The sequence below is a fragment of the Pavona decussata genome, unplaced genomic scaffold (assembly GCF_977016875.1).
Source record: "Pavona decussata unplaced genomic scaffold, jaPavDecu1.1 SCAFFOLD_190, whole genome shotgun sequence".
Lineage (NCBI taxonomy): Eukaryota > Metazoa > Cnidaria > Anthozoa > Scleractinia > Agariciidae > Pavona > Pavona decussata.
In genome coordinates, this window is record NW_028145599.1 from 1,180,658 (window position 1) to 1,204,043 (window position 23,386).

Genomic DNA, 23,386 nt, shown 5'->3' on the forward strand with positions numbered 1-23,386 from the left:
AAGAGTTTCACCTTTTTATCTTTATTATTTTACATGGAAGAATTGGGCCCCAGTTCTTACCCACTTTTAACTAAAAAAGGTACAGTAATCAGTATTTTTCATCTTTACCATATTTTCAGTCGTTTCAGTGGTTTCGTTTCAACGCTTCGGATCGGTTATTTAAATAAAATCAAACTCACACCATGGTTTAAGGACGGTGCCTGCTTTTGCTACTGCGCATACTTTCTGCGCATCTCGGGATGGTCCGAGAAAGTCGGGTTTCTTAACGGTGGTTCCTGCTAAACTCAGAGATATTTTTGAGCGGTTTATATCTACGCGGGAAAAGCAGATCCTGGCAAGGGTTATTAGAATCCGAAAAAAAACAAAAGAGTAGGGGTAACCATGCATTTTACAGAGATAATTAAGCTTCAAAAACACTATTTAACGACGCTAAAAAGGTAAAAAAGATTAAGAACCAAACGTTTTCGACTAATTTACTCATCTTCACCCCGAAGATGACTTAATTAGTCAAAAATGTTTAGTTCTTAATCTATTGTAAGAGGTCTTTTAACATTTTAGCCTTGTAAAATAGTATTTTTAAATCTCAAGCGAATTATTATTCTGGACAATTAAGCTTCTATTTGGAAAAAATGTCATACATTATTTTGTACTTTAGCGCTTTTTAGAATTATTGTTGCTTAATTATCTCCAAAAAGAAATAAAAAGGCGTGGTTACCACAATTTTTATGTTGGATTCCAATAGTCCTTACTAAGATCTGCTTTTCCCGCATTTTCATAAACCACACAAAAATACTTCTGGATTAGTAGGCACCGTCCTTAAGACATCAAAAGACCTATGCATCTATTTACAAGTGAGTCAGTCATTACAAGTGTGTCTGGTCACTACTATAAATACATCTTATCACTGTTTACAGTCAAGAATTTAAAACTTTTCTCTTCGAGTTGACTAGAATGAAATCAGGTTAGTACGTGGCTTTGTTAACCCTTTCCCGTCCGAGGGAAATGGCGAATTTTTCTAAATCGCTAACTATGAACTGGGAGACCACATGTGATATACCATTTAAAAGGTATTTTCTGGGGTGTGCTATAAATCACACCAACAGAGATGGAGGAAGTCACATATTAGAGTGAAAAAAGTCCAAAACGAAAGAAGAAAAACATTGAAAATTTTCTCATTCGTTGTACATACTGGGTACCCCCCTAAACTATAGCTTAATGTACAGCTCTCAGTGCATTGCTTGTTTTAAGATATCAACTGGACCCTTAACGTACAAAGAAAAAAAAATCCAAAAGTTTGAGGGGTGGTAAATCAAGTCTCATATAGGAGGGGGGCATGATTTTATGCCTTCAATTTACAGATCTTTCAAAGATCTTTTGGTTGTGCAATTTTCACACAAATTGACCAAATACTGAGCTCATAATTGCATCTTGTGCCATATGGCACTCTTGGTCGGGAAAGGGTTAAACCTCCCGATTTGTTGTACAAAGTTTTAAGGTCTCCCTATCCGGCAAATCATCGCGTCAGCCTTTGTGCTTAACATATCCCCCTTTTTCTTGGGGGGGGGGGGGGGGAGGCTGGGGCTGGGGGCTGGGGGCTGGGGGAGGCAGAAATAAACGGTAAAGGCCTGAAAAACTTTTCATGTATGGCGTTATTCCGAGTGGTTTAAAAAAGAATGCAGTTTTCTCGCTGAGATTACAAACGAACGAGGTAACTAAACACATAAAGCGCTCATAAGTTCAAAGGTATTCGTTTCTACACTCCCTACTACATATCGCTCCATTTTTGGCGGATTTTGCCACTAACTCGGCAATAAAAACATAGTCTGTGGCTGGTCTGGAGTCATACTGTAACATAAACGAGAAATAACACGATGATTGAACGATTTCCCCCTGCCTTGAGTCCTTCAAAGTACAATTCAGTTCCATTCCCCGTTCCAAGTCGCATTCTCTACTAGATCTCCATAATATGCTGTGATGGTCTTCAGCTTCTTGTTGACAAAATTCTGTTCAATTTCCATTTTGCCACCCGGTCCAGCAAGGGATGACAATTGCTCAACATTCACATTGCGAGGCATAAAATAAGCAATTTTGTCCGTTATCGTTTTGGTTTCTTGGAAGACGCGAACACCATCCAGTGTTATCATACTTTTCACATCAAACACTTCTGCTTTAGTATAGTTTGGCCCACCCCATGGTGGACTCAGAAACACGACATCAGCCTTCAAATGCGGTATTAACTGCATATAATCACCGACAATGAATTCAATTCGATTTTTGACTCCATAGACTGTCGCGTTATGCTGAGCGAGTGCGATCTTCACAGGATCGATATCAATTGCTATAACACGCTCACAGGTAAAGGCAAACTGAATTGCATTTCCTCCAACACCACAGAAGGCATCAATGAGCAAATCGCATCGGCATCTTTCCGCAATGTGCTCAGCTATCCGTTCAGGCGTCACAGAAAACCATCCTTCTTTGTCCATTTTAATGCCTTCGTCAAATCGCGAGAACAAGCGGTATCTCTGCGCCCAGTATTTAGCAATGTCACGGTCTTGCTCCACATTTGTTATCACTACAGTTCCATTAATAGTTTCCTGTTGAGACAACGTTGTTGCAAGATAATCTGATGGACGGGGCGATGTGTCAAGGTTTTCTGGTGCTTTACACTCTTCAGGTTCTGCAGAAACTTGCTCATTCTTTAGATTTGTGTTTAATGCACTATTTGTAGCACTGCCTGAGTCCAGGCTTGTCCTTGCCAGAGTTAAAAAGTCCTTTACTTTATCAAGCATTCCATGCCCCTTCACCTCCTCGAAGGAGTCATGCTCCTGAATACAGCCTGTTCTTGCGTTTCCTTCTTCATCACTTGAGCAGTGTTCTTCATCCTTTTGTACATCTTCGTCATCTTCAAATCTGAGATGCACTCCCTTTGATCCAGGAACTTTCGGCATCTGGTGCATGTTGAGAAATTTGTTCTTAATCTCGAGGTCAGACTGGAATCGAACTTTTCCACAAGAGAAACCGGGTAGGCCATCATGTGAGAACCCACGTGATACCTTGAATCCCATTAATTCATAAGCTTTCTCTAGCGACAGTGTGTTCTGTTCCTCCGCATCCAATTCATGCGCTCTTTTCATAATTTTGTATCTCTCCTCTGGAGGTGGTTCTTCTCCATCACTGGCCGCACTGCTTGTAATTGCAGCTTGCTGTGGATGTTGCACGCCACCTGAATTGGATAAAGGCGTCCTTCTTTTCTGATTTCGACTTTTCTTGTTCTTCTTCCCGTGTTTTTCTCCCGATCCATGTGAAACCACTCCTTTCCTTGCCTCGTAAGCTTTGTCACACATGCTGGCTTCATATGCGTTATCGAAATGCTCATCAAAGATGTATCCCTGGCTGCACCAGTATTTGTATTCTTCATAGTAATAATAATATACTTCCCAGTATGTTTGCTCCCACAGCATTCTCACTTGGTCTGATGTCAGGTCAGACATTGAGCTTGCTAAACTAGGTTTTACTGCGTCATCGTCGGGAGAGAAACATGACCTTTCCTGCTGGTGATACTCTTCAGCCGTTTCGTTTGCACCTGAGGATTCACAGACATGTATTAGTTGGTCCACTGAGGTATTGTCATCAGTTAGAGCTAACGAAGTTCCTTCCGTGTTCATACTCTGTTTGACGACATCACAAAACGTTTGCGATGCGCTAAGAGAATTGTCTTCTTCTTGTTCTGCTAGAGCATTTCCTTCCCTTTCGTTGACCTTTCCCTCTTCGCCCTTACAGACGTCAAGTTCTGTCCTGGAACTATCTTCACCCAAGTCCACAACAGGATAAATTACTTCTGCTGAATCATCGATATTCTTCTCCAGAAATGAACTATCCACAACGCTTCGAGATATAACGTTTCCTTCACACCGTTCAGGGGATCTTTTGTTTCCAATATCTCCGTAAACACCTGCTAGCTCCGGATAGAGGTTCTTCCAGCTTTCCCAGACCAAGGAGAAACCGTATATCTTCCAATAGTCCTCCCACCCGTTGGCCTGGTTACCGCCTTCGTTCGCATTTTCTAAAGAACCAGGATCATCTTGAGGGAGAGTAACGCCAGGTGAGTCCTTTACGTGGGCAGTGTCATCAAGAGAAAGCGTTTTCATCTCAACGAGCCCTTCATTGATCAAAAGGTTCTTGCTTCCTTGAGACTCACTTGCAGAAACTAAGGAGGTAGCGATATTCTGGCAATTAGCGTCTGCTTGATCTTGACTCTCACAGATGTTTACTGTCAACGAATTTTCACTATCGTCTTCTGGTGTACCTTCCGAATGGAATTTCTCAACTATATTGCCACTTCCAGTTTGTATCTTTGTGCTTCCCTCTTGCTCAGCAGTCTTACTCTCCTGTGTGGCATCCTCAGGATGATCTGAGTCTAGCGTTTCTACGTCAAATTTATTTGCTCTTTCTGGACTGGTATGTCCATTTAGAACCGACGCGCTGATAGGTTCTTCTGTGCACGAACCCTCGCACGGAAGATTACAAGTAGGCATTTGAGAGGAATGATTAGGTATAGAGCGACTCTCGCAGATTTGATCTTCAGTGCTTTCAGTTGCCAAGTTGACTTCTGTCTCTTTGCATTCCTCACGCTCATTTAATTCTGAAGCGTCAGTATCTAGAGCGCATGTGTTCTCGACGTTAATATTATTTCCTTGGGATAAGGAGTTGGCCAAACACGATGCACTAAGACAGACAGTGCTGTCCTCTGCGCCACGAGGCACTTGTTGTTGATCCTGCTTCTTTGATGCTTCATTCAGTGCTGCACTGTCCGCACTGGTGCTTGTGTGCAGCGTTAGGTTAGAGCTTGATTTTACATTCTTTTTCTTTTTCTTTACCTTCTTCTTCCCTCTAACCTCGTCTCTGCCAGGTTTGCATGGGACGTACTGCAAGGCAAAGTTATAAATTACAAGTGAAATAATCTTAGGTGCTTCTAACGCGTAAAGACAACAAATCCAAACATTCTTCAGTTTGCTAAGTTTTCCTTAGTTTTGTTGATCAACTTCATGCACATACAAGCAAAGCAGTACAAACCACTTTTAAGGACAGCGCCTACTAATTCAAAGCTATCTTTTTGCGGTTTATGAACATGCGGGAGAAGAAGATCTTCGCAAGTGTTATTGAAATCCAAATAGAAAATTGGGGGCAACCACGCATTTTTAGCGATAATTAATCAACAATATTTCCAAAAAGCTTTAAAAATACAAAGCAATGTATGGATTTTTTTTTTTTCAATTAGAAACTTTATTATCTCTGAAATATGCGCGGTTACCCCTAATTTTCTTTTCGGATTTCGATAACACTTGCCAAGTGTTCTTTTCCTACATATTCACAAACCGCGCAAAAATAACCTTTGAATTAGTCGACACCGCCCTTAAGAAATTAGCATATCTCGGACCATCCCGAAATGCGCAGAACGTACGCGCAGAGGGAAAAGGAGGCGGCGTCCTTAAGTTAACTTTGTAGGAAACTGACCAGCAGGTGAGTGAAAACTTATTTCCATAACAACGTTCTCCTGCGAAAAACAGGCAAAGAGAACTCGAAAATAGCAGCAAATGTAAAAGAAGTCAACAAAAAACGCCGCCACAACAAAACTATCTACTGCTACTGGATAAGACGGTTAGGTTCTAAAGAAGCTACAGTGCTGCATTGGTGGGGAGTGGAAAACGAATGTTTGGTTTTATCAGCTGAATTGAAAGCGTTATTTAGCCCCCGTAACGAGATTCGAGAGCTGACGTTTCCTTTTCGATCGTTAGCCCATGGTCAATGTGAATTGTAGGTTCTGTTTGTGTTTATATGGTGAGCAGTGGAGCTAAGCTAGTGGTGGAAAGATGTAACGTAGAAAACAAGAATAAATTAAAGAAACGAGAAGCATTCGTTGATTCTGGTGACCAAATTACCGTATCAACTCAGTTGATAGAAGCAAATATTTGTATGCGAGATAAACGGTCCATTTTTAATTTAATGAAGGAAGGATTACAGTGCTACATGTTGTACTGTTGCCACTCGACAACTTTCTGGTAACTGATTTACCAACTAGCGATCAAAAATACATAAGAACTGTGGGAGGTGGAGTTGTGTAGTTGCTCGTTAACTTTGCGGCAATTAACCACTCCTCCTTCTGATCGGTCAATTCGAACGAAAGCCATCACAAAGTTCAAGTGGCATCAGTAGGGTGTGTACCAAAGTTATGAAATCAACCCTACAAGTGGAAAGTTAAAAAATGGCACAAAACAAGCAAGGACACAGGAAAAAGAATAAAAAACAAAGACAGCATTTATGACTGTATCAAATGGTTACCAAAACCCGACCGCCAGAAATACAGTTGTAAATCAAAGCATGCAAAGGGTTCATTTACATTTCCTAACCCAAAAGAATATTTATATGGGAAACAATAAACACATAACAGATAATCAAAGCTCAAGAGAGTAATCAGAAAACTCAGAAACATGAGCAGTTTCTATGTAAGCAATCAGAAAACTGTGTTCGTTTGCAAGGGCATACAATTATTTGTTTCATATGTGATGTAAAATTAACGCTTGTGACATCAAGTAGTTTGAAGTGACAACTCACAGAGCGAAAGTTCTGACAGTTTGATTTTGAGTAACTTTTAGATAATAATGATGGTTTTTATCCTTGTATGTTATGTAAACTACAGTACTTGTTTCAGGTAATAAAGTGTTGTTTTTGTTTCTATAGAAAATCAAGCAAGAAAAGCAAAAAGAGCTGCTACAACAAACAGCTATCATTGGCTAGTGCCAGGAGAGAAGAATTGAAAAGGGGTTTGTTTGTAAGTTTGCAAACAGTGACACAATTATTGTCTTTATAAACAATAAATTACTATGATTCTACCTAAAGTTCAGGTAAGTGTTTTCTTTCATGCCTCAGTTTCATATTATATTGCCAATCTCTAATAATTCCCTTAACCTACATGTCATAATTATTGCAATAGATTAGTTAAAAATGTCACATTTTGTCCCTATTTATATATGGAAGGAACAGCACAAACCTCTTCATCAGAGTCCAAATCACGGGGGGAATTAAAAAAACAAGTTGGTAACCCCATTTCCTTCATCATGTGTAACTCTTGTAAACTTGTCTCGTCTGGTTCCTCCATTTCATGTAGAAATGGTGCCTTGGAAAGTGCTCTCATCTGGCTGGCAGTCAGGTGGTGAATCAGATGCTCCTCCTCCTTGGCCTAAAAAGAGTAACGCAATGTTAAGAAAAGGCCATAAAAATGTATTTAAAAAAATATAATTAAGTTACCTTTTTTGTATAATTTTGTGAATAAAGCTATTTCAATTCAGTTCTCAGATTTTAAAACCTCAAGCTTATGCAACAAGACCAACTGGTAGTATTGGAAGTTGTAAATCCTTTTAATTTGACTAAAATTTTACTTTTGTCAGTGCCACACGTGTAGGATGGGAGAAAATACCATAAATATTTGCTAATGTAATTTTTTTACTGTAGGGGTGGACCATACAGTGCAGCTGAGTTTGTTAAATTTATTTATAAATTACCCATATCATCTTGCAATCTTGTCGCTTAGGCTTTCCAACAACATTAATATTATTGAAATAGCTGTTTACAACCTTAATGTACGGGCTCCAGTTGTTAAAAAAGAGGATAAAGTTCTCCATTCAGCAAATAAATCGCTATCAAGCAGATAAAGTGTATTAGATGGAGTAAATTTTATCCACTGGATAGTGATTTCTCTGCTGGATAAATGTTATCAACTCTTTGGACAACTGAGGCCAGCTTTTATAAAATATTTGAGATAGTACGCGCGCTCTCAATGGTCGGTAGGTGTGTTTAGATGAGAGTATGTAAACACGGTTGTGACGTCACGCTTTCTGTGTCTCCCGGCACAATTTGAAAACATTTCAAAGCTTTCGCAAGACTCGCAAAGTAATTTCAAGTACAACTGTTAAGGAAATGGTGAAAAATTTCCCAAAATTTTGATCGGGGTTTGCCTATCTCCTCCCCCCCTGAACCCGAGGGAAAAAAAGCAAAAGAAAGAAGAACCATAGCGCTTTGCCTGCCTCGCTAGACGACCTCGTCGAGGGAGCTCAAGTGGAGACGACAAAATATGCAACAATTACGCAGTAAACATTTTTCAAGGTAATTTTTGCATCTGAGTACCACAATAAAATTCCCTAAAAGACATTCTTTATTTAGAAAATGTACACGAAAACGAACACAAAACTAGATGCTACAGACTATAAATGTTTCAAATCAAACTTTATACGGCCGGTTGCCGTGTTTTGGCTGTCAAATTTGTATAAAATCTATTTTCTCTGAGACTTTCTCAGCGTAATAATCTACTGTTACGATTACTATTACCAGCAACAACTTCACAGTCTGGATCCGCTGCTTGTGCTATGATTCCTAAACAGCAAAACTTCACAAGGCACGATGAGCGATTCGACTTCTCGGCCATCTCAGGCTGCCACATCGGGCAAGTTCACGTAACTTTCAAGAGCGACCATGCACAGTGACATTCATTTTCAGCTTAAATAAACTCCTCATCTTGAAGTTATTTCCTTACAGAATCGTATATTTTGAACATTTCTTTTAGTTTTCACCGAATGTTCGGTATTTTTCTGAAAGATTTACGAGAATTCAAAGCTGAAATCGCCGTCATCCACACGGGGCTCGCTGACGTTTGCCACAAATTTCCGCTTCATTTTGACTTTTATAACGCAAATTTTGATTGGTTCATGTGTTGTCGGATGCGCGTTTTCATTGGCTAGTAGCAAAAATGATTGTCCAGAGCGCGTACTGAGAACATCTATTTCAATCAAGAAATAAATAAACAAAATTTCCCTTCATTTGTCGAATTATTTTTTTTAAGAAATATTTTATAAAAGCAATAGAGGACTTTTTCCCCATGTTTACATAGCCTCATCTAAACACTCGGGGAGTTGGGAGAATTCTCGAACGTTATGCAAACCCTCGACTGCGTCTCGGGTTTGCATAACTTTCTCGAATTCTCCCAACCCCCCTCGTGTTTAGATGAGGCTATGTAAACACGGAAAAAGTCCTCTATTGCTTAAATCTATTTATTCATATCTTTCTGTTATATAGAAAGCACATTTTAGTTTTACAGTCAATCCTATTAGCTTAGTGGCTACCTGTAAAACCCTCATAAGCTCCACTACATGTATTTTAAGTTTAAATATTTATAAAGGGAAAGAATTGAGGATGTTGTTGTTACAAACATCCTGGTATTTTTCCACTAAAAAAATATTTGTGTAACTCTACAGCAAAACAGTAAGTCTTTTCACCATTATTTATTTTGTAAAGTTTCTCTGTGTAGAATAACTACAGAGTATAAAGCAGAAATACTCCTGGTAGGAAGTTTGGAAAACATACAGTGTAGCTGTGTTTTACATGTATTGTAATGGCATTACGGTTCTTGAATCAGAGCAAGTTTTGCTCTCTCGAACATTTCCTTTCGTCTGAATGCACGCTCTAGATGACACAGAGTCCTGTTACCATTAATGTTAATCATAACCATTACAATTTCCGATAACAAATGGCTGTGACAAATAAACAAAGTGCTAGTAAAATGTTTTCAGAGAACATAGATTGAAACAACTGTTTCATTTACAAAAGAAAAGGAACCCAGTAAAGTGCAACTGTCCTAATGCATGCAATTGCGTGTGCTGTCAACTACTTAGGCATGACACTTGTACTCTGTACTAAAATGTCCATGCTCAAATCACAGCTTCTAATAGCCAATCAGATTCAAGAATTTTGTTATAGGTATGATTATACAGAAAATGGAAACATGGAAAATGGTTCTTACAGTATTTGTTAAAAAATTTGTTCAAAATAGCATGCTCTTGTTAATCCCCCGGAATCTGGATGCATTCAGAATAACGCTTACCTCAGTGGTGCTGCTTCGTACATGTTCCTCTTCTAAATCTCTTTTTCGCTGCTTCCGGTCTTCATACTTCAAAAGGTCTATATCACTATTAAATGATAGAGTAATTTATTGCTAAAGGCAATTTGTGAGTATTAATTTTGTCATAAAGCAAAAGTCATAAAATATGTCCCGGGGGAGGGGGGGGGGGGTACTTGGGTTCAGTTTTGCTGGGTATGTGCCGCTGGCCTCTCATAGCCCCTGCCCCATTATAGTCTATTTTGTGGCCAGTTATAGACCCCATCTTAGTCACTTTTGGGAAAATGTAATTTTCGCGATCCCAACTAAGTCACTTTCTATTTATGCATCTACTTTGTTCTGGACCGGTGGTTTTGTGCTATTGTGTAACTGGTTAATATTGAAGTTGTGGTTTCAAGAACGGAACGTAATGCAAGGTGATTGTTACATTTAATAAACAACAACTTTCTGAACTTTTTAACCGAGGCCATTTTTAATCCCTACTTAATAGAATTTTCTTACCCCAAAAATCCAAAAATGTGCGACCCCATTCTAGTAACTCTATTGAAAATGCAACCCCATTCTAGTCAAATCAGTCGTGAAAATGCGACCCCATCCAGCGGCACATCCCCATTAGCCTCTTATAAGGAAGTAACCCCCCCCAGGAAATATGTAAAACACTTGGCTGAACCAAAAAAAAAATGCAGCCACATCTCCCTTCCTTGCTAAATTAATCAAGATGGATAACTATTAGACAGTACAGTACCGTGCAAATGTAAGTTGACAGTCCCTCGAAACTAGAACTTCGCGACTCGATCCTCGAAACTCGAAAGCTTCAAGTATTGAGGCTCGAGTCGAGTGCATTGAGTTTCGAGGCAGGGAAACAAAGAACTTCTCTCTTTATTAGTTTTTTACCTTTTTACAGGAACCAACTCCGCGAGACGGCCAACTGTGTTTGCGTTTTTGTTGGAGCAATGTCAGACATGTATGCTCGAGCTGGAAAGAGTTTGCTCTTCAAGCCTTTTCGCGGTTCCTTGCCGATTACAACTTAAAGTTTTGTGCGTTTTTAATCAAGGAAATGCTGTTTCTGAAGTTTTGATTCGAAAGATTAAAAGACAATCAAGCATAATTATGTGCAGCGTACTACTTAGCGAGGCTAAAAGCGATCGCGTGTGTTTTCATTTTCAGCATGTGAAACAGCGGCCGAAAAAGTCATAATCTTTTAGTTTCACTTCCTTCACTGTTAAAACTGGGTTTAGTAAACAAGTAATCCAGTCATCTGTCAGAGGAGGACACGGTTATAATGAACATGACAGTTGATAGAAAATGAAGAAAACATGACATTGCCTTTTGAGATGATCTCAATAATATTTATGCAAATTTGTAACACTACGCCGCAAAATAATGTAAACATTTGCGGCGGCTTTCAAAGTCTGCTCAAAGGCAAGCGAACGGCCACGTTGAAGTTTCCCCGGTTCCTTACTGAATCTACCGTAAATGTTGTGCATTTTTACATAAGGAAATACTTTTTTCTAAGTTTTCATTCGAAGGATTCAAATACAATCAAGTATAATCTTCTGCAGCGAAGATATTTCAGAAGCGATCGTGTTACATTCCGTGAAAAAGCTGCAATCTTGTAGTTTCAAGCTCGCTTTGTTGAGTTTGAAGTTTGATTAAAAAGAATTGGTGTAGCATATGAGCAAATTTAAGCATGTTTTAATTTCACAACAACGACGAACGGATGTATTTTAAATAATACGCGGAAGGAAGAAACGCACTGAAACAGATTTATCGAACACTCACTGCCGCTGATTTGAATTACTTTTATTAACTTTCAACCAAACTAAAAGACCACATGCAAGAGCCATGGGAAAACCGCTTTTGTTCTCTCTTATTGTTTGAGGTTCGAGAAATTAATCGTTTCCTCGAAAGCTGCCATCGAGATCCTCAAAAAATTCTTCAAGCGTCTCGATACTTGATACTCGAAACTCGAGCCTTGAACCTCAATTCTTGATAGCTTCGAGGATCGAGTTTCGAGTCGAGATTGTCAACTTACATTTGCACGGTACTGTAGCTGTGATGGTGATAGCCAAATAATAATATTGATGTTAAGTTTTTGATGAAAGATGTTTTCTGTGAAGTCTTCCTCTTAAGCTCCCTATCATCAACAAAATTTTAATTGTTACAACAAGACTCTTAAATACGTCAAGGAATGATGGGTATCAACTTACCAAAGTTAGGGGGTGTTTACATGATACCGGCGAGACTTCATTCCAGTACAAGTTCATTCCAGTTCTCTGTTGACTCTATAATTTTATTTGTTTACATCATACCAGCACAAAATCTCACACCAGAATGAGTCATACCAGTGGAAGTTAATCCTGGTTACTGTGCTGCAGGAAAATTTTTATTCCGGTATGATGTCATGTAAACATAGTACGACTGTTCGTTCTGGCATGAAATCACTCTCCTGGGAGACTGGAATAGGTAGCGCATGTCCGCCGACATGAAGTGTCCCTTGATGTAAACATGGAATGAAATCTCATCCCTTCATGTAAAGATGGTATGAAAAACACAATGTCATACCGGCATGAAACTTGCACTAGTGCAAGTTTTTCCATGTAAAAATAGAGTCAGTGGAGGGCTAGGACCATGATTGTAGGACACTCAGTCTTGGCGATAGCTCCACACAATAAACAATTATCTACAAACACTAAGCTTTTATATTTAATAGAGGTAGTTTGACCTTATGTGTGCTCTTGGCCCGCATGCTTAGCGTTATTATTGATTAGGAAAAACTTGCCCCTCGACTGACAGTACAGATCTCAGATTTGTTTCATGAAAGGTTCACACATACAGAAATTTCTTCTCTTAGCCGTCACTTTTTTCAGTTCAAAGGTAGGGTTTGCGCACGGTGCAGACATTTTTCTGACTGAAGTTAAGCTCTATTCACGATTAGCGGAACCCTCCATCATAAACAACAAATTATTTTCGTGAGGGATTCTTTCCGCAAAGAGTCCCACAACTTCTCTTCAGGCGTTTTACAATTCTTAGCGTATGCAGGGTCTAACTAAAAGTGATTCATAGTTACAAGTTGGTTCATTGCGAGCTGGTAGCTGATTGTGGTCTTACCTCAATAACGCACGTGTACACGAACATGTCACAGCTTCTGATGTCTTCGCCTCGTCAAAAAATAAAACCATTTTTGCTATACAATGCCCTTCTACACTAGCAGACATGTTTTGAATGGTCGTCTGGAGCTGAACGTGTGGCAAAACGTTCCGAAGACGTTCATAACACGTTTCGAAGACGCGCCGCCATTTTGAACGCGAACAAGGCCCTGGGGCAGAAGTCATTTATTAGAGTCCAGTTTCTTCTCAGTCTCGGAGCGCGCCTGCTCCATTTTGCATTCAATATTGCCCTCCTGTTCTCGTGCCTGCATAACCAAGTTTGAGTGTACGCAAGTTTACCCCTCAAAGAACTTTGTTTGTTATATTGAATCGAAGCGAAGCCAGAATGTCGAGAGAACGGAATATCAAATCAACTGCGAAACGTGGTAAATCAAACAGCTCAGATCTTGCTCAAAGTACGTCGCGTGCGGGAAAAGACCAAACGAAGGAGACCTTGTCTGAGAAGTCTTCAGGGGCTCAAACATTCGTCAAAGTCTACTACATCTTGATGCCTGTTGTAGTTGTAATAGTTGCTGGTCTTTTGACCTTTATCCTTTCTCGGCAACAAGCTAAAGAAACAACCAAAGGTCCTGACACTGTCGTGACTAATACACAGCTGCCAACAAAGAAACAAGTGTTACTTACTGCAGACGAGCTTGCTAAACATGATGGTTCAGATCCGAACATTCCAGTTTACATTGCAATTCTCGGCCGAATTTACGACGTTGAAAAGGGAAGGCGGCATTACGAGGTTGGTAGTGGGTACAACGTGTTTGCTGGTAGAGACTCAACACCGTCGTTTGTGACAGGAAAATTCGCAAGAGAGGAAGCTACAGATGACGTGAAGGATTTGTCTCCAGAAGAAATGATGAGTGTCAAAGAATGGTTAGATTTTTATAGAACGGATTACACTTACATTGGAAAATTAATAGGGCGTTACTACGACAGCGAAGGCAATCCAACCGAAGCATTAAAAGAGGCCAAAGTAACTATCAAGGAAGGACAACGACTGAAAAAACTGCAAGAGGCTGAAAATAAACGATTTCCAGGTTGCAATTCAAGATGGAGTGCAGAGGAAGGCTCAGTAGTTTGGTGTTCTGAAAACAGGTATGTAAAGAGTGTTAATTGTTTTATACTTAATGCAATTCTGCCTCCAACTCCTTCCATTCTATCCACCATTCAGAACGAGTACTCAAGTATTGATAGAGCCACTTACAAATTACATTTATAATTGACTTTGAAGTCATCACACCATTCAATTTTCTGGTGATGTACTGTTTTCTTACTATTTTTTGTAGGGGGGAGTTCATCCCTAATTCAAATTTGTACTGCAATTCATTCTTCAAGGAATACCGTAAAGTTCCGATAGTAATGACCCTTCGAAAGTAACCACCCCCCGAAAGTAATGTCAAAACTTTGTGGCTTCTAATAAGTCCCGAAAACAGCGAGCCCCCAAAAGTAATGACCTCCCCGAAAGTAGCGAGTCCCCCAAAAAGTAGCGAGACCATGCAGGTTTTTTTTATTACTTTATACAAATACCGAATGTCTTTATTATTTTCCAATCCGTAGTCAAACTTTTAATGTGCAAAACTAATATCTTTGTGCACGGACAAATTGATCACGATAAGGCACTTTACAACAATGGAAAGCCTTAAGCCATCATTCGTCTTTGACATCAGTTCACTGATGGCGTAATGTGAAAACTAAACTGGTAGAATTTCGTTTTAATTAACAACATGAACGTTTCTTCAAATTAAAATTGAAAACTCTGTATATACTGCAGTGTAAAATGCATTGGTGTGTCATGGACTAAAAGCACTGAGTTAATCTTTATTCCTCTAATCTGATTCTGTCTGTTTTTTTTTAGCTTTGCAAGAATAACATAAATTTTCATTTCAAAGAAAAGAGCCAGTAGTGCTAGCTCATTTCATGGTTTTTGTTCCCCAAAAATAATGAACCCCCCAAAGTAACGACTCCCCGAAAGAAACGAGCCCCAAACGCTGCTAATTCCGACAGTAACGAGGGTCGCTACTATCGGAACTTAACAGTATGTAAATTACAGTATTATTTATCAAACTCATTCTAATGAAAATTTTAAATGAAGTCCAAAATTCATTATCTAATGGACATTCATACTAAGGTGTTTTCCTCTGACACAATTTTTTTTATCAAAATTGTAATTTTGTGGATCTGGCTTCCTGAAATCCTGCCTCCTGCTCCATCATTCTCTGGGTTGTCTTGCAATGCTCCTTGGGGAAAAGCATTACATAGGACACTGCCATAAATCAACATGTGTTGAGAATAAATTGTTAGCAATCTCTACTGAGAAGAATGAGGTCGTCATCCTGACGTTGTAAACTTTAAAATTTGATGGCTCATGCCATATTATTAGCATGCTCATGTGGCACAATGGTTCATTCATTTTGGTCACCAAATAATTCACTTTCTGTAGCTTTTGTTAATACCACTCAATATGGTTTATGCTCTTAAAATTGACTGGTTCTCACCTTTGGAATTCCTTGCTGAAAGTATCACTAAGTCAAATTCTCTTTCACTATTTTGTAAAAACCTTAAGAACTCTATGCTTCATTGTTAATATACCTATTTATTATTCAGCCTAACACATGAAGAAATACCTTTCATCATAAAGTGTTTTTACTATCCACTAGATTATCGTCTGCTATTTGGATGATGCCAACCCTCTCCCTATGTAGTTGTTGTTATCTCTTTTCATTATTTGTAATGTATAATAAATCAAAAAATTCCAGTCTATACCCCTTTGTAAAGTTGAGTTGAGTAAAAAGGTTATCTGAATATCCGATTGATTATCTGATTATCACTACCATACCATACAACCCACAGCAAAATTGAGCTCAGTGACTTGCAGACCATACACTGACAAAATCTGGTGGACAGATTCTCTGCAAGTTTTAAAACAAGCAGCATTCGTTTCCTCCACAGCAAAAAATTCTTGATGGCACAGTTTTTCGTATTGTTTCCCCCAATTTTAATTCCTATGTGTAGCTATTTCATAAGATGGGAAAGTATGGATAGTTTTTGTTAAAAAAAAAACAAAGCTGTGAAAAGTACACATATACAAGTAGAAGCTAGTAATTTTGTACTTAGACTAACATTTTTTACCATTTCTGTCTTGATTGCAGTTCTGGGATAAGCCGTGATTGGGTTGGAGTACCAAGAAAAATGTTTAAACCAGGAAAAAGGGATCCCAAATGTGTGTGTGTTAAGACTACAGGTCCTTCAAGTGACACAGGGGAAGGAAATGAAGGAGACTTGAATAATCCTAACATGAAGATGTATCCAAACTGTGGCAAATATGATGTGTCTTGTAAACTATGAAGTCACAGTAAGGAATTTTTATTTAATACAGTCTTTTGATATATTTTGCAGGTTAATTTGTTCCTTAGGTCAATTTGTTTTCAACCTAGGTCAGTTGTTAGCTGCTAAAGTCAATTTGTTATTATACTCTTAATGTATGGTCCGGAGGGAAATAGTTAGTTTTGTTTTCTCAAGAGTCCTTCGTCGAGGGAAACATCAGGACTCGAGGGAAAACAAAACTAACTAGTTTCCCGAGGGACCATACATTAAGTGCTTTGTTATATATTTAGACTTTCCCTTCAACAATTACAGCAAAACAAACAAACAAACAACTTAGAGGGCAACAGCTGCGGAATTGTATCCTGGTTGGGATACATTTGTATTTGATCAGGGGCACGTGACCAAGAATCAACCAATCACAGTGCTCGTTTTGTTGAGTGGAAGTCTAGGTGTATGACAATTATTTTATTTTAATTTATTGTTATCATCCTACAGTAGGTTAATTTTTTTTAAACTGTTTGTAGGTCAATTTAGTCAATTTAAATCAGGTCTTTTTTTAGCTATTAAAGAGGGTTAACTTTTTTTTAACATTTTAAATGACTCATTTAGTTAGCATTTGAACTATGGGTTAGTACTGTTTATGGTTAGGACAGAGGTACATGTACTTAAGAGTAATAGTGGATGGTTTAATTCTGTTTTTTGTAGCTTATTGAATGAGTGATGTATCATTTTAATATGTAGTTTGGATCAGTGCTAGCAAGAGTTCTTACTATCCAGCACTGTCATTACTTGCCAAAGCTAATAGCAAAATTATATAATGTTATTAATATGGCATTTAATAAATGACTGTGTTACAGCCTGTCATTTATTAAAAAACCAAATTTTAAGATACACTGTATACAATATCCTGCAATTTCTTATTTTGAGCACTGTGTGTGATGTCTTTTTTAGGGGGAGGAGAGGGGCTCAATAAGGCAAATGTTATGCACAATTATCCTCAAATTATGTAAAGCAAAGTCAAAATTAAGGGAAGAATTTGGGTTTTACCAAACCACTTTGACTTAATGGCACACATGTACATGTGAAAAAGATCTGCAGTATTTATCAGCAGATTAATCGATGATCAATGAGTTCTGTAAATTACAAAGTGCTAAATGATTCCTGTCACTAATGTTTGCCTGTGTTGATAAAAAGACAGATGGTAAAGGAAGAGCTCAGTCATGTAAGAAATGAATAAATAACTAACTGTATTTATTGATGAGCATGTCCATCATGGGTTCGATAGTAATGATGATATTATTGTGTTGTTAATTTCTAAGTTTTAATTTAAGACCGATGATGAAGAAATTTCTGTGAGGACCACTTGGAATACTTTAATTTACTACATGTACATAATTTCAAAGCCACAGACTGCATGGTCTAGCTGCTGTCTATAAAACTCATAATTTGTACATTAATGTCAGGTCACTTCACTTGTCCCCTCGTGCCAAGGTGGCGCATAGGGCCTCAGATTTAATGTCAGGTAAATGCACAATAATGTAATTTACTGATTAACAGCCAGAGGGAAAAGTCATTATTTTGTTTTGTGGTCTAAATTTCCATTAGTTGCGTACACTTGTTCATTTGGCTAGTAGAAATGTATGTTGAAATGATTCCAAATTTAGTTAGTCTTTTAGCATATTTTTTGTCAACTTCTGTAAACATGTCCAGGCAGTTCATTTGGTTGTAGTGGTGAAGTTTTGTCAACATTTTCTATCTTTATACAAACAAAGTCATCAATCTTAAATTTACGGTATCCACTTTGTTTCTGGATTTCTTCTTCTTTGTCATTTTTGGTTATAAATTTTTGTCGTGTTCAAAATAAAATAAAAAAATGGAGGTCTGTTCAAGATAATGGTGGCATTCAATTGACTGTTTTCCGAAATAAGAAGAAGTGGAATAGCTGTTAGATTTCTCTTTTTAGGTAAATTTGGAAAGTCTTATTTGCAAAACTTTCACTGATTCCAAAAATTACTTAAGAGACATTTTATTTTCCAGTAACTGAGTATCAGGCCTTCCCTGAAGGGGAGGGAGGAGAGGCAGAAAGGGAAGGAAGGCTTTTCTCTCCCTTTCCCTCTTCCTCCCAACCCCGCCCCCCCACCCCCCCCCCCAAAAAAAAAAAAAAAAAAAAAAAAAAAAAAAAAAATGCCTGATACTCAGGCTACATCCTATGGTGAATTTATAGTAATCCTAGGGACAATCAAATGCACCCAGTATGTTGTAAAGTATATGAAATAATTCATATATGCACCCACCCTTTGCACCCAGTATGTCTAGCAATGTTAAGCCTGATAGAGTAGTACAGGAGATTAAGCATATGTAGGCCATTTGACTTTGCTGAATATTTTTTGGTCAAAATAGTCCTTTCTGGGGCCAAAACTGGATCGATTGAGCTCAAATGGAGGTTAGAAAACAATGTGCTAAAAAATATATGACAACAATCAGTCTTGCTGCAAGTGACTTTCAGGCACAACCTTAATAATCTGTTTACCTCCTGTCAGTTTTCTTTGCTAACAGTTTGCTTTTATATACAACAGTGACAAAGCGACTCCTACCTCGTGAATCACCAATAAGAACCAAACTGGATCAAAATAAACTATTTGTTTTCTAAGACATCCGCTCATTGATAGCAATATAAATGTCGTTAATTTATAACAATCAGTGTTCACACGATTTTGAAAGCCACAAAAATATTTCATATCAAGAAACACAGAAAAAGAAATTATCCTGCAGTCAGATTCTAACTGCCTAATTCCAAATTTAAAAAAGAAAAAATTGTCGTTGTTTGTTTACGTCCTCATTCAAACGCGAAATTAGAAAATTTCACGTGAAAAAGAAACGGCAAAGAGATGTACGACATGTACCAAAAAGTGTGATGCTGCTGGCCAGCAAAGTTATTGTTTTGCTTACCAAACCTACTGCTTTTTTGACGTTCTTCAATCTTGTTGCATCTTTAACTCTCTAATCGGTCTGTTTTTTTTTTTTTTTTTGAGTTACGGGGGAAGGGGAAAGAGTTTTGTTTTGTTTTTGTTAAAACAATTTGCTCGCCCACCACCCCCCCCCCCCCCCTTCCCACCCAGTTGTTTTAGCCTTGATACGGGCCTGATATTGAGAGCGCAGCGAGTTTGGCAGACGCCGCAGCGCCGTTTCTGGATTTACTGTATTGTAAAACATCAAATAGTAAATCATCGAATACCGGTAAGCGTCTTCCCGAAAATAATCGTTTCCATGAAAAAAGCGCCCCTTCTAATCCTAGGGCCAAAATTTGAAATAAGCGCCTCTGGGTATAGAGCTGGGGTGAGACAACAAACTGTTGAGCCAATAGTGTTAAAAATAGCGTTGGACGTGTTTTTCACTCGGCATCCAAGTTTTTTACAATCCCCAGTAATTCAGAATAGGGTTTACCTAAAACACGGAATCCGGAATCCGGAATAAAAAAACAAAAATGAAAATTCGTTGACATGAAAATTTCAACGAGGGTTAAAGTCACTTGGGAAACAGTTTTTATAGCTCTTGAAAAATTATAATACCAGTCAGGAGCCCAGTGAAATTTGCAAAAGTTTGCTTAACATTTCAATTGATGCTGTTAAGCCTATGGTGTTAGTATTCTAAGGCAGTCCCTTTAAAGCGTAAAACTTTAAAACACACCAGAACGACACCTATCTATGTTTATAAAATCAAATACACGGAATCCGTAAATCGGGAAAGGCTTTCTTTTCCTTCTATTTTTCTTTTTCTGTGTAACTTGTCGTATGCTGATTGGCTTGTGGGTAGGGGATTTTCGTTCTTTCGGAAGAGCTAGGGGAGAGAGATGTGTACGATTGGTGGTGTTTTGACAGGTACAGTAGGCAAATTAACGCATTCACAATGGTGACGATGGAAATATATCTTTACACGTGTCATAACATTGTGACTAACGTATATTACGGCTCAACAAATGTTTGGGCATAAGGGTGGGAATCAGGCTTAATATTTGGACTTATTACCTCTAAATCAAAACCAATAGATCTACGGCTTCCAAGGTATCTGGAATTAGAGGATATAAAATAATTTGTTATCTACATCCTGCTATTGTGATTACTAAATTATGGGAAATCGTTCACAGGCTCCTGAAGTTCTTAATGTATTTCAAGAACCGCCATCGACATAAAACGTTTCCTTTGTACCGACAGCTCGACACTCTTTTGTAAAAAGGTACATAAATGAATACATGCATACATGACTGAACGTACGAATGTATGCCGGCAGGCATGACAGAACCACGAGCGAGTGAGTGAGTGAGCGAAGGAACGAAGGGAATGAATGAGTGAACGAACGAACGAACGAACGAACGGACGGATGAGTTGATAAATGAATAAATAACTTTGCCCGCTGTCTATCCAGGGTCGGTGCCAATTCGTAGCTTTTTTTAGATGAAATCGAAGCCACCCCCCATACCGACTTGTTTCAAGACTTTTTATATTATTATGCAAAGACAGTGAGTCTTGCGAAGAGTTGATGAGTGATAAACCCAACACTGACTCTTTTCTCTAGTTACCTTTCATTGTCTCTCTACGTGCTATGGCAGTAGGAAACGTTAACGAGTAGGAAGAGGTGTGGGGGTATTTAAGAGTACGCCGTTTGAAGCTTTGAAGATTAGGAACCTTTTATTCCAAATGAGTGGCTCAACTGACTAAGCAATTGAAATCTAAGGGAAACTTTTGAAAATTTCACTGGGCTCCTGACTGATATTATAATTTTCAAAAGCTATAAAAACTGTTTCCCAAGTGACTTTAACCTTCGTTGAAATTTTCATGTTGACGATTTTTTTTTCTTTTTTATTGCGGATTCCGGATTCCATGTTTTAGGTAAACCCTTCAGAATAAAAGTTGAACTACTATTGAAAACATACATTATTACGATACAATCAGTTTCTTTCGGCTTCCAGGTCGACGCCAGTTTTTGCATTTACACGTACGAAGTGCGCTGCTAGTCGAATAGATGAATAGCTTTGCGCAGGTTGTTGTGTGTTGTTGTTTACACGCAAATGTTATCAATATTGCAAAAATGTAGTGTCCATCTGGCCTCGATTTGGAAAAATAATGAGACCCCACCCCCCTTCCCTGCAAAATAACTGCCTCTTTACTCAGAGTGGTGGGCCATGAATATGTAGTCATTCCTGGCGTACCTCAAGCAAAAGAGAGGCTGCTCGCAGTTTAATAATCGAATGGCTGCAAGCGAATCGTGTTTCCTGGTTTGGGGGAGGGGAAGGGGGGGGGGGGGGTGGGTAAATAAATGTGATGAGGTGTTGAAAAGAGGAAATGCGACGCCATTAATAAATTTCTGTTATTACAGTGGAACCTCGATAATAACCTCGAAGTCCTCGATATAACGAACAATATTCTGTGTCCCGGCCAAAGTTACAGTAAAATGTATGGAATAGAACCTCGATATAACGAATTCTTCGATATAACGAACATAATCAGGAAGCCCAAACGTAAAATCTACCTCGATATAACGAATTACAATGTTAACACGCAACAGAAGATAAACGCTGAACAGATCAACACTCTGAAAGTGTCGTTTTTTGTAAACAAAAGCTGCGCGTCTGTTCAAAAGTGAAAATAATTGCTACTGAAAGCCACCATGCTTAATGAATTGCATCTCAAAACGCGGCACTTCTGGGTGACGAAAATTGCATTGAATTGCGTGACAGAAGTCACCTGTGTTGAAAATTAATCGTTAACTATGACCTCGATTTAACGAACATTTTGGTCGAAATAACGAGCCCTCGATTTAACGAAAATTTTGGTTGTTTCCCTTCAAGTTCGTTATATCGAGGTTTTCGATATAACGAACCCTCGATTTTGGCCGGTCCCCAACGACTTCGTTAAATCGAGGTTTCACTGTACCCACTGGCAAATCTTCTAAAAAGAAAAAAAAACCCTCGTCGGCTTGGCCTCAGCAATTGCTGATCAATAACTGCAAGAAACGCAGTGAGGAAACACTGCAAAGACTGTTGTACTGATTTTGCTGATACATGCGAAACACATCACACATCTCCCGGACATCTGCGGTGATGGCACATCTGTGCTCATGGCACATCTGCGGTGATGGGCTATGCCCTTTGCAGCTTATATAATTAGAATTAGAACAAGCCAAATGGTATATTCTCCCTACAAACAACAGAGTTTTATACGACAAATCTCACTCCCTTGATCGGGAGCCGTCCACATGAAGCCAGGACATGTCAACATGTCATCATATGCCATGCATAGACTCGGTCACATGTCGGCCTTCGTACAGGGCAAGGGGCAAGGGGCAAGCGCATGGGTCTCGTATTTCTCTATGGAGTGGGGTCTTCTATTCTTTTTTTGTTTTTTTTTGTTTGTTTGGTTTTTTGTTTTGTTTTTTTTTTTCATTTTGTGAAGCGATCTTGGGAACTCTATATTTTCGTGAAGGCGTATTAAAATTATTAAAATTTTATCAAAGTCTAGTTCACCGCCAAAGCAAAATGGGAGGAGACTGGGGAAAGGGGACTTATCCCTTCCCACCCTCACCCTCACCCTCACCCCACCCCTTACCCCACCTCCCAGCTTCCTCATGCGAGAAAAATAACAAAGTCAAGTGATGACCAGTGATGTGTGACATCCTCCAGGTGTACGTGTGGTGTGTCGTCGTGACGAGTAAGGGCGCAAGAGAGGCACAGAGGATGAACTATTTTAGGATAATGTGTCTTAAGTGGCGTCTATGAGTGATGAGCATTATTTGGGAAATGACAAAGGATAGAAATGAATGACAAAGGAGTGGTTTTATAAAGAAGAGTGCGTGGAAATAAACGAAATCGCCCATCTGTTTATTGGTCAGCGATTTTTATACAAACTGCTTTGTGATTGGTTGGTTGAGTGTTCCCTCGCTTTGTCGAGCTTTGTTC

General features: G+C 38.8%; 2 protein-coding genes and 1 long non-coding RNA gene across 3 annotated transcripts; 1 reads left to right on the forward strand and 2 right to left on the reverse strand.

Moving 5' to 3' along the window:
* On the reverse strand, positions 1 to 1,580 carry LOC146462247 (uncharacterized). Its single transcript, XR_014857159.1, has 2 exons — positions 1,468 to 1,580; positions 1 to 984 (listed from the first exon to the last, which is right to left on the reverse strand). It is a non-coding gene; the product is annotated as an uncharacterized LOC146462247 (long non-coding RNA).
* Positions 1,581 to 1,583: 3 nt separating this feature from the next.
* Positions 1,584 to 13,271, reverse strand: LOC146462248 (uncharacterized). The gene is made up of 4 exons (XM_085085753.1): positions 13,061 to 13,271; positions 9,935 to 10,019; positions 7,052 to 7,240; positions 1,584 to 4,928 (listed from the first exon to the last, which is right to left on the reverse strand). Exons 1-4 carry the CDS (start codon positions 13,165 to 13,167, stop codon positions 1,917 to 1,919), a joined length of 3,393 nt encoding a protein of 1,130 aa, XP_084941879.1. The 5' UTR covers positions 13,168 to 13,271; the 3' UTR covers positions 1,584 to 1,916.
* A 60-nt stretch (positions 13,272 to 13,331) lies between these two features.
* On the forward strand, positions 13,332 to 17,692 carry LOC146462249 (neuferricin-like). The gene is made up of 2 exons (XM_085085754.1): positions 13,332 to 14,205; positions 16,260 to 17,692. The coding sequence occupies exons 1-2, from the start codon at positions 13,445 to 13,447 to the stop codon at positions 16,453 to 16,455; spliced, it is 957 nt and encodes a 318-aa protein (XP_084941880.1). The 5' UTR covers positions 13,332 to 13,444; the 3' UTR covers positions 16,456 to 17,692.
* Positions 17,693 to 23,386: the final 5,694 nt, after the last annotated feature.

Excerpts from the sequence above, each read along its gene's own strand:
- LOC146462248 (XM_085085753.1), bottom strand. The coding sequence starts at position 13,167 with ATGTCTGCTAGTGTAGAAGGGCATTGTATAGCAAAAATGGTTTTATTT. Across the intron at positions 10,020-13,060 it reads TGTACACGTGCGTTATTGAG|TGATATAGACCTTTTGAAGT; the intron begins GTAAGACCACAA and ends ATCATTTAATAG. Across the intron at positions 7,241-9,934 it reads TACGAAGCAGCACCACTGAG|GCCAAGGAGGAGGAGCATCT; the intron begins GTAAGCGTTATT and ends TACTCTTTTTAG.
- LOC146462249 (XM_085085754.1), top strand. The coding sequence starts at position 13,445 with ATGTCGAGAGAACGGAATATCAAATCAACTGCGAAACGTGGTAAATCA. Across the intron at positions 14,206-16,259 it reads GTTTGGTGTTCTGAAAACAG|TTCTGGGATAAGCCGTGATT; the intron begins GTATGTAAAGAG and ends TCTTGATTGCAG.